General features: G+C 35.6%; 1 protein-coding gene across 1 annotated transcript; it reads right to left on the reverse strand.

Annotated features, from left to right (window-relative positions):
- Window positions 1-7,145: 7,145 nt before the first annotated feature.
- LOC104414349 (UPF0481 protein At3g47200) lies at window positions 7,146-9,656 on the reverse strand. The gene is made up of 2 exons (XM_039299501.1): window positions 9,442-9,656; window positions 7,146-8,457 (listed from the first exon to the last, which is right to left on the reverse strand). The coding sequence occupies exon 2, from the start codon at window positions 8,011-8,013 to the stop codon at window positions 7,171-7,173; it is 843 nt and encodes a 280-aa protein (XP_039155435.1). The 5' UTR covers window positions 8,014-8,457; window positions 9,442-9,656; the 3' UTR covers window positions 7,146-7,170.
- Between the last annotated feature and the right edge of the window lie 1,497 nt (window positions 9,657-11,153).

An 11,153-nucleotide genomic window follows, 5' to 3' on the forward strand; every position in this document is an offset into this window, starting at 1 on the left:
GAGGTTCAGTCACATCAGTGAGAATAGTTTGTCAATATTGGCCAAGAAGAAGCTTCTTTTAGGATTAAAAAGTTCGGCACTAAAGAAGTGTGCTCACTGTTTAGCAGGAAAACAGAACATAGTTGCATTTAAAAGCTCCCCTCCTTCAAGAAAGTCAAGTATACTGGATTTAGTGCATTCTAATGTTTGCGATCCTATGAAAACAAAATCACTTGATAGCTCTCTTCTTTTTGTTACCTTCGTAGATGATTTTTCAAGGAAAATTTGGATTCATACCTTAAAAACTAAAGATCAAGTGTTAGATGCTTTAAAGCAATTTCAGGCTTCAGTTGAGAGATAGAATAGAAAGAAATTGAAATGCATCAAAACTGATAACGGGGAAGAGTATATTGGACCTTTTGATGAATATTGCAGACAACAAGGTATTCGGCATCAAAATATACCTCCCAAGATGCCTAAGTTAAATGGCTTAGCTGAGAGAATGAACAGAACATTAATTGAAAGGGTAAGATACTTACTTTCACAGTCAAAGCTACCTGGATCCTTTTGGGGTGAGGCTTTAAGTACAATTGTGCATGTATTAAATCTTACTCCATGCATTCCTTTAGAGTTTGATGTTCCTAATAGAGTTTGGACATGCAAAGATATTTCTTATGATTATTTGTGTGTCTTTGAGTGTAAAGTATTTGTGCATATTCCCAAAGATGAGAGGTCTAAACTTGATGTGAAAACACGACAGTGCATATTTATCAGTTATGGACAGGATATGCTTGGCTACAAATTTTATGATCCGGTTGAAAAGAAAATTGTAATAAGTAAAGACGTTGTGTTTATAGAAGATCAAACAATAGAGGATATTAAGAAAGCAGAGATGATTTTAGCACCACAGGTTAGTGATAATCTAGTTGATTTGGATCAAGTTCCTCTTACAAATATTCCTACACAAGTTGATGAAGAGCAGCATGAAGTCAATGTTCCAAATAACGTACATGTTCCTGAACATGTTGAAATAGATAATACTATTCTTGAACTAGAGGCTCAATTAGATGTTCCACTGGATGTTCCAGTTCGGAGATCCGTTAGAGACCGACGACCTTCCACTAGGTATTCTAAAGATGAGTATGTATTATTGATTGATGCAGGTGAATCAGAGTGCTATGCAGAAGCAATAGAAGATGAGTACAAAAACAATTGGTTCAATGCTATGTGAGATGAGATGCAGTCACTTTATGATAATCATACTTTTGAGTTAGTGAAGTTACCTAAAGGTAAAAGAGCTTTGAAGAACAAGTGGGTATATAGGTTGAAGCAAGATGAACATACTTCACAACCACGGTACAAAGCTAGATTAGTTGTTAAGAGATTCGATCAGAGAAAGGGTATTGATTTTGATGATATATTTTCTCCAGTAGCGAAAATGTCTTCTATCCGTGTGGTACTAGGCTTGGTAACTACCCTAGATTTGGAAATTGAGCAAATGGATGTTAAAACAACATTCCTACATGATGACTTGGAGGAAGAGATATACATAGAACAACCTGAGGGTTTCAAAGTGAAAGGGAAAGAGGATTATGTGTGCAAATTGAAGAAAAATCTCTATGGCCTAAAACAAACACCGAGGCAGTGGTACAAAAAGTTTGCGTCAGTTATGACAGAACATGGCTATAAGAAGACTTCCTCGGATAACTATGTGTTTGTCAAAAAATTTTCTGATGATAACTTTATTATTCTCCTGCTTTATGTTTATGATATGCTGATTGTTGGTAGGAATGCTTCAAGAATTGAGTTATTGAAAAAACAGTTAAGCAAGTCTTTTGCCATGAAAGACTTGGGCTCGGCGAAGCAGATTCTTGGCATTAGAATTACCCGAGACAGAGATGTTAAGAAGTTATTTTTGTCGCAAGAGAAATATATCGAGAAGATCCTTAAGAAATTTTACATGGACAATGCTAAAGTGGTTAGTACTCTTCTTGCTGCTCACTTTAAGTTAAAAATATGAAGCAAAGTCCTACGACTGATAAAGAGAAGAAAGATATGAAAAGTGTTCCATATGCCTCAGCTGTAGGAAGCTTAATGTATGCGACGGTATGTACACGCCTAGACTTGGCGCACGCAATTGGCGTTGTTAGTCGCTAAAGAGCATTGGATTATGAGGTATCTTCGGGGAACTTCAAATTTGAAACTTAGTTTCGAGACCGGGAAACTTGAGTTAGTTAGATACATAGATTCTGACTTAGCAGGAGATATTGATACTCATAAATCTACTTCTAGTTATTTAATTTCTTTTGCGGGTAGAGCTGTGTCATGGAAGTCAAGATTGTAGAAGTGTGTTGCACTTTCTACAACCGAAGTTGAATTTATTGCAGCGATTGAAGCTAGTAAAAAGATGCTATGGATGAAGAAGTTCTTAGAAGAACTTGGGTTCAAGCAAAAGAGGTATGTGCTATTTTGTGATAATCAAAGCGCAATTCATCTTGGTAAGAATTCATCTTTTCATTCTAGATCGAAACATATTGATGTTAGATATCATTGGATAAGAGATGTTCTAGATGAAAAGTTGTTGGAACTTGAGAAAATTCATACAAATCATAATGGCTCTGATATGATGACGAAGACTCTATCAAGAGAAAAACTTGAACATTGCCAATTGATAGCAGGGATGGTGAATCCCTCCACATTATCGTGAGGGGGAGATTTGTTAGCTGAGTTCACTCCTATGTAGAGAAGGCCCAATGAGTTGCAAGCCCAAAAAGGACTTGAGTCAATATGATAAGTTATATGAGGAAATAAGGCTTCTCACTATCTATAAAAAGTGATAGCCACAAAAGGAAATAGTAACAAGAGAAAAAGAGAAAGCAGAAAATCTAGGGTTTTGGGCAATATCTGATTTACATCAAGCTGGCGTCGGAGGTCAATTCGTGGTCCGATTGAGCTTAAATTTTATCAACATATTTGTGGCGCAATTTTATCGAATCTGGACAGTTTGATTTTCGTTTAAAACTCCCTACATCAGGTTTTTCATGGATTGATCAAAACCTTCGTTTTTGGTCAGATTTATTATTGATCTCTTGTGAAATTCATGTGTATTGCCAAGAATTATATTCTTGAGGTGTTTGCTTCTATGTACCTCTAGTATTTGCTAGAAAAGAACATTGTTCACCCAATTTTATTAATAGTGAAGATTTTCGGGTGGACTCCGGTCCCGTGGTTTTTGATCTCCTCACATCGAGGAGGTTTTTCACGTAAAAAAATCTTCTTGTGTTCGCATGATTAATATTTATTTTACTCTACTATATCGATTCCTATTTTGTTTACACAAAATGGGAGATTATTTTATTTCGCTGCATTAATTCGATATTGTTTGAATTGTTGTTGTTCTCCCATCAATTTCGTCATCACGCATTCATTTTTGAAATTAGGTTTCTTCTACACCTGTTGTCTAGAGACATCATGCTAATATGACCTCGGAACAAACGGTCTAAATTTTGATTGACAAAGACCCGAGAGCTTGCCTAAGCGACTGCCAACTGGTACCCACCGATTTATCTGGGAGAGCCCGATTGGGCCTTTAGCCCAATCCAAGTCCATTAAGTCCAAAATACTTGGCCCACCAGGCTTACTAGTCTAACCTAAGAGTAACTAGGGTCAAATGATAAGCCTAGCTTGAGATACCACTCTAAAATAGTCGTCCAACTGTTGCTGAGGTAACTAAATTCTCACGTGCCATGACACTCTCTTAGTACCTAGCTTGACATTATGCATGGCAATAAGGATTTTAAGGGTTCTTGATATACTTTGAAGCAACTAGTGTGTGGCCAAGGTCAAATGGGTAAGATCCACTAGATAAAACTAATGGGTAATTGTTGTGAGCTTTCCTCGAATGAATCATTTAGGGAATGGCTACGGATTACTAAGCTTTCGCTTAGCTTGGGTTGTTCCAAGCCTATATCGATTCACAGCTTTCGAATTAATTAACATGCAAAATCAATTATTCAGGAATCACCACCAATTAATTTTTGGTGGAATTAGAATATGTTAGAATGCATATTATATAAGATTTTCTTGTTAAACTAGGATAGTTTGGATATGATGCATATTTAAGTAGATTCTAGAAGATTATGATATATTTTCAATTCAAATTAGAATTTCACTTAGTTTATTTCATAGTTTAAGTTAGATGATAGCTTAATTTTAATAGTTAATTTGAGTAATTTTCAATTACAAATTTATTTTTTTAAAAAAACTAGAAACGTCATCTTAAGATAGATTAGATTAATAGATTAGATTATTTTCTTTGATAAGGTTGCATGTTTAAATAATGGCATTTATTTATTCCGAATTTCATTGAAAATACTATATATATATATAATGTGCATGTCATATAGAGTTGGATGCATAAATTCCATGTCATTTAGAAATTGTATGTATAGGTTGCATATTAATTATTGCTTGTCATTAGAGTTAGGTCATTTAAGTAAGTTATATGTCATTTTAGAGATTGCATGTTTAGAGACATAGAAAGCATGCCATCTTAGAGCAGTTTAATTCAATTGCATGCCATCTTAGAATAGCTAGAATTTCATGCATTGCATATGGATTATTTTTCATTTAAATAAGAGAAAACCCTAAAAAGATTTGAGTAAAATTGCATAGTAATTAGAAGCCATATTTAGATTGAATATGTGTTTTTGATTACTGTTGCTATGGATTGCATTGCTTCGAGGTAAGTACTTATTTTCTATTCTTACAATATATTTAGTGCCTTGATTATTGAGTGCTACATTAATAGCTGAGCACCCACATGAACACCTCGTACGTTAGTGGTTAGGTTAAAATTAATTCAAGTTGCTTGCAAAACATTTTTGAAAATAAAAGAGAAAATGTATCAAAAGAAAATTAGAATAATATAATGTAATCAAGTCCATGAATCCATAATCTCTAATTTGTAGAAGTAAAGTATTCTCTTAGTATTTTATTTAAGTTTCTAATTCACCCACTAAAAATTAGATTAGTTGCGACTCTTAAATGAAATTAATTTGCATATTAAGAACTTGAACCTAGGTTGCAAATTAATATAGGTTTGAGAGAGTTCAACTAACTCTAGATTTAGTAATCCATGTCGAACCCCTAGAGGCCTGGGCCTTTCATGTTGTTCCTAGCTACGTTGCACTTTAGTGGATCATAAATTAGATCATCATGATCATCATTATTGGCGTCGATCACATTGGAGTCTATCACATTAGATTGGACCATACCTACACCATTGGGCGTTGAATCATATCTAAAGCATAAAGTACATGAATAAAAAAACAAACAAGGTTAAATTGGAGCCAGTTCTAAGAAACGATTTCAAAATGTTTTTCCATTCTTCTTTTAAAATTGTTAGATGAGGAAGCATGAGGAAGCCTCAGCCTCATAACCTTTCTTGGATCATATTTTCTTCTTTAGGTTGGATATCATCACCAAGCTAATTTTGTGTATCACATCATGCCCTAAAATAAATTTGTAATTTTATTGACTTTCATCAATCGAATTACATTTTATCAAATGGAAAGTGCAACAATCAATTCTTACAAAATAAAATCCTAGAAATCAAATGCAAACATCTAGAAAGCAATAAAAGTTCCCACGCAGGGAAATATGTAGAAAATTAAAAAAGTTTTACTTTAGCGGGTTTGTGCCAATTCCCTCCAATGGTCCTTCGTTAATAGCGCTCACAAAGACGTCCTCGAACAAGTTGACCATTCCCTCGAGTGCATTGCTCTTCCTGATTTCCCGACCTCTATTTTTTTTTTTTTTTTTTTTTTCGGTCGAAGACCTCTAGGTTATGAGGTATATGTTTGAGAATATAGGGCATGACCTAGGTTTAGACCGGCTTAGACCTTAATATGGGTTGTAATTCTCTGGGCCTAAATCAAAGGAGCTGAAATCAGATTGGACTGAGCTTCGTTTCAGCCTGTCCCATCATTGAAATTTTCGGCCAGCCTTGTCCCTTGTAATGGCCGAATTCTTGCTCTCCGTGGGCTTCAATTTGGCAGACCTTGACCTACTTAGGGTTCATTCTAATTAAACTTAGGGTCTTTAACTTTAACGGGCTTAACCAACTTAAGAAGCTCAAATATTCTGATTCTGGGCTAAAATATTTGGTCACTGTGCCCCCGTGCTTGGCCGAATTTTGCTTCACTATCGGCTCAATCCATGTGATCGATGAGGTCTGCTCACCATTGCCGGTTCAATGCAATGAGTGATCAATGCTCCTAAAAACTATATGGTATGAAATTTAATTATATTATTTTCATTTAGGGGCAAGTTTAATCCTTAATTTTCTATGCAATTTGTCACTAAATGGCTATCAAAATTTAGAACAGAATTACATTAGACAATGTTAATGAAAACAATGTTAATAATCTACTAAGACATTATAGAGGTATAGTTTGTGTTACATCATTAACCAATCCTACTAGAAAAGTATGTAAGAACTCATAATCTACTGCAGCAAATACACACCCACTTGTAAAATCTAAGAAAAAAGTAGTGTTCTACCATTAGGTTTGTGGATGGTAAGATTGTTATTTGATTGGAAACTTGCAAATAGTTACACATCCACTTGTAAAATGTTAAAAAAACAAGTGGTAATGTACTATTGGATTTGTGGATGGCGAAATTGTTATTTAGTTAGTTACTTATAAACAGTTTCACGACCACTTGTGACACCTAAAAAACAAGTGCCAACTTCTGTTGAGTTTGTAGATGGTAAAATTGTTATTTCTTTCATAAATTACAAATATTTGGCTAGACTAATAATGAACAGTCACGTTTCACGTTTGATCATCGACAATTCAAATTCATTATCAAACTTTGCATGTGGAAACGCAAAATGATATTCTATTTTTGGCGAAAGGAACTTTTGATTTCTGCCTAGAATAAGCGGAATTAACCGTCGTATCCCATAGTTAGGTAAGTACAAAATAAATCTCCCGAAATCAGCACCAATATTGCTACTATAAAATGGTTAAGACTATAATTGATGTAGTTCACTGTCCAAGTAATCTAATATCAAACTTTAAGCACATGTGGTTTGTCCTCATAGGGAAACCGAGAATATACCATTGACTATAGAACATAAGGAGATGGTCTGGGGGAAATATATAAACCAGCATTGAATCACATTCAACTTTGCTTTGTATAAGAAAGAATACTAAGTACTGTTTGCGCTGCCGTGAGAATGAGCAACACAATGGCTGCGAGAACAGACAAGAAAGCCCAAGGACTATGGAAATATTCCCTCCTTAGTTTTGCCATCCAAACGTTCCACCTCTTGTTACAATACGCATTCACAGTTTTGAAAATCTCGGAGTAATAGAAATTGGATAGAGTGACGTAGTCACTCATCTTGTTGAACATCTGCGCAATTACCTCGTCATCGCCCAAGTAGTTCTTAATAATCCCTGCACGGCGAAGCATCTCGACATCCTTTGAAGAGTTTATGAGGCAATCCATGAAGGTCACATAATCTGTAAAGTAGTTGATGTCTCCACCTTGACGATGCTGCTCATATGCGATTAGGTTTCGAAATTGTGACTCAGTGTGGTCCTGTACACTCAAGACCGGTATCTCCAGTTTGCCGTTCTTGAATCTGATGTCTTTCATGTGTCGTCCTCGCACTGCCCTCAACTTGACTCCGGATTCTCTGAGCTCCGTTGCTGAGGACATGAACATGAGTTTCTCTTTCGTTGGCGGGGCTCTGCCATATAGCCGGCGCACATTAGGCAGGCCAGAAGTCCAACAAGTGTGCATTAGATGAAGAAGATGTTTGCTCTCACGAAGTGTCGGATATTGGCCCGAGTCTCCTAGTTCAAAATCGAAATACGTGGTAGCTATATCGATGAGCTCGAGATGCTCGTCCGGACCTTTAGTCAGGTCATATAGCTTGTTCAACAGAAAAAGCGGGAGTTGGTTCTCGAGCAGCAATAAATCGCGCTGGAGGCAGTATCGAATCCAATCTTCCTCCATAAGTGGGTCGTCTTTGTTTTCAGTTTCTCCATATTGTACTTACGGAACAACTCAACGATGAAACAACCATCGATAAGCATCATCGCTAGGAACTTTTCTTGGGAGAGGTTGATAGTTTCCGCGTAGCAATTACGCACCAGCTGTTCCAGTTCTCTTAGAGTCAGCATATACTGGTCAACGCTTTCCTCTTTTCTCCTCTGAAGCAACTGCTGCACGTACCTCATTTTTTCCTCCTCCATGGATTTAAATTTGTCTTTTCCATAGTGATAAAGGACCGACGACCAGAATCTCTGGTTCATAGGCTTTGTTGTTTACTTTGCGCAGTTGAGGACGAACCCTGGGTATACTATGCTCTGACGGGGTTGTAGGCACGCCATAGAGCATACCCTCTATGTAGATTAAGACATGATCTTGCGTTCCAAATCGCCCATTGTTTCTAGCATACTGTATTGGTTACAACACAATTAATGTGACAATAAGCATGTCATAAAGCAAGATGATAGTTTTCCGTGTTCTTAAATTTTCATGTGCTTCCATTTCATTAAGCTGTATTGTGGCTATGCTTTATATCTTAGTATGGTTACAAAGCCTAAAGATCGTTATAATAAGCTTATTTTGTGTATGTAAATGGCGCTTCAAACACATTGTTGGCAAGAGATTTTGTGAAGATCACATATTAAACAGTGGACCGTTATCAGTGAATTTGCGAAAACAGTAAAGCAAAATGGAGCAGCACTCATCAATAACTATGCAATATTAGCAATACCCCAAGGCAGAATTAGAATTGCATATGTAAGAGCTATTCTCTCTAACCACCTAAATGATCCCACTAGTATGTAGGTGTTCCTTCCCTTACTCTTTCAATATGATTTAAAATATTGATATCTCATTATGAGAATTATCTTTACATACGAGCAAAGTTTTTCATAATAAATAAGCAACGTACAAAAACTCTCCTTATGTGTGATATTGCCAATTTTAATTTAGGTCATCATGCTACTTTTTGTGACTTGCTCGATTCCTAAACTCTCTCGAACTTTTTGAGGGAAAAAAAAAAAACTCTTCGAACATTGACAAACAAAAAACTAATCCCCCAACATAATTTCATGACAAATTCCGTGTTTCCGTTTGAAATACCGATGGAAAAGATTGACTAAGCACCATAGTTAAACATGTAGTGCTGAGATTAAACATAAGCAAACCAATAGTCGAGGAAAAATTACAAAAATGATTAGTGAACTATTGCCTCCTTAATTTTCATCCATAATGTACTTTTTTTTTTCTTTTTTAACTTAATTGGTCCCAAAAAATATTAGTTTTTGTATGTGAATTAGTATATGTAGTGCTTCTCACAAACTTTCCAGAATCATGTTAATTGAATGGATCATAAGATGGAATGCAAAAGACCGGTCTAATCCTTCAACTTACTTGATCAAGTTTGTGGTTGCTCATTCTTCTCGCCAAGCTAGACAAGCTACTATCATGTTGGATCGAGTTCTTCTCTTCTTGTAGAATTGTTTATCAGCTGAGACAAAATGAGACTGCTGCAAATACCAACTCTTCTTTTTCGTGGACTTCTGAAGATGGAAGGTTTTGCAATAAGCCGAAAGTTCTCGGAAGTTGATGAAGAGGCAAAAGGCTAATAAAGACTCACAAGGAAATGTCAAAAATGGACTTTATGAGAACGACTTATGAAGTCTTCCACAAGTTGCATATTACCATATGAAAACTAACCATTTTAAATAAACTTCACAAACTCTTTCAACATTTGGAAAGAGTCCTCTGTTTGCTATTGATTTGATAGTATAATTACGTTTATCATGGAGACAACTTGTACTCCTATAATGAATTTAAATATTAAGATATCAGCCTATTCCTTCAGATTGGCACATTGTTAGGAAATTTCCTAGTGAGGAACTAGAATATAAATATTTAGATTTCAGCAACTGTATTCAAATTGCTTTGGACATAGCAATCAACTGAAAGTTCGCGGAACATACCAAAGAAGCAAAGGGCTAGGAAAGATCTACAAGAAAATGTCAAAAATTGACTTTATGAAAACGACATATGAAGTCTTCCAGAAGTTGCATATAATATGTCAAAACTGACCATTTTACAAAACTTAAAGGAAAATATGGTAGCAGTCCTACCTTCCAGCTACTAGCTAGATATTATAATTGCTTTCATGATGGAGACAACTTGTACACTTCTAATAAATGTAAACATAAAGATACTAACACAATCGTCTACATTGGCGCGTTAGAAGATTTCTAAATTAAGAATTGGAAGTTATATATTTAGATTTCACCGATGGCATGGCAACAACTCTAGTTACTGTATTAAGCCAAAAGCTCATGGAACTTGATGAAAAGGCAATGGGCAAAGTAAGACGCCAAGATTTTAGCTACTGGCTAGATACCGTGATTGCCTTTATAATGGAGACAACTTGTTGCACTTTGAAATAAATGTAAATCTAAAGATGCCAATCCAATTCTCTAGATTAGTACAGTTAATTGGGGGCATCGAGAGATTTTGAAGTTAGAAAACGGAAGTCACATGATCAGAAATCATTAGCAATGAGCAAAATGCTTTGGGTATTGTCATGGAACTTGATGAAGAGGCAAAGGGTTAAGAAATACTTACAAAGAAACGTCTAAAATTGACTTTATGAGAATGATGGATGACGTCTTCCGCAAGTTGCAATGTGATATCTGAAAACAGACCATCTAACAAAATTTCATTGAACATTTATAAACAGTTCGACAGTCTAGCTACTTGCTAGATGCTATAATTATCTCATGATTGAGACAACTTGTTACATTTATCTTAAATGTAAATATGAAGATGTCAGCCCGATGGAAAAATTGTCCAAAAATTCCTAAATTTATTATACTTTTGCTAATTCAGTTCTAAACTTTTTAACTTTGCCAATTCAGTTCTAAACATTTTCACTTCTTGCCGATTTAATCCATCCGGCTAATTTTGGCTGGAAAATGCTAACGTGGACATCGGTGGTGCCACATAGAATCACCGGCGCTGACGTGGACAATTTTTGATAATATTTTAATATTTTTTGAATTTTTAATATTTTTTTCCCCTTTTTTTTGGCTTTCTTGGCCTTTTCCGATGGCCCACCACCG

This window comes from Eucalyptus grandis, chromosome 8 (genome assembly GCF_016545825.1).
Source record: "Eucalyptus grandis isolate ANBG69807.140 chromosome 8, ASM1654582v1, whole genome shotgun sequence".
Taxonomy (NCBI): Eukaryota; Viridiplantae; Streptophyta; class Magnoliopsida; order Myrtales; family Myrtaceae; genus Eucalyptus; species Eucalyptus grandis.

Coding starts and splice junctions, on each gene's coding strand:
- LOC104414349 (XM_039299501.1), bottom strand. CDS start 8,013: ATGGAGGAAGATTGGATTCGATACTGCCTCCAGCGCGATTTATTGCTG.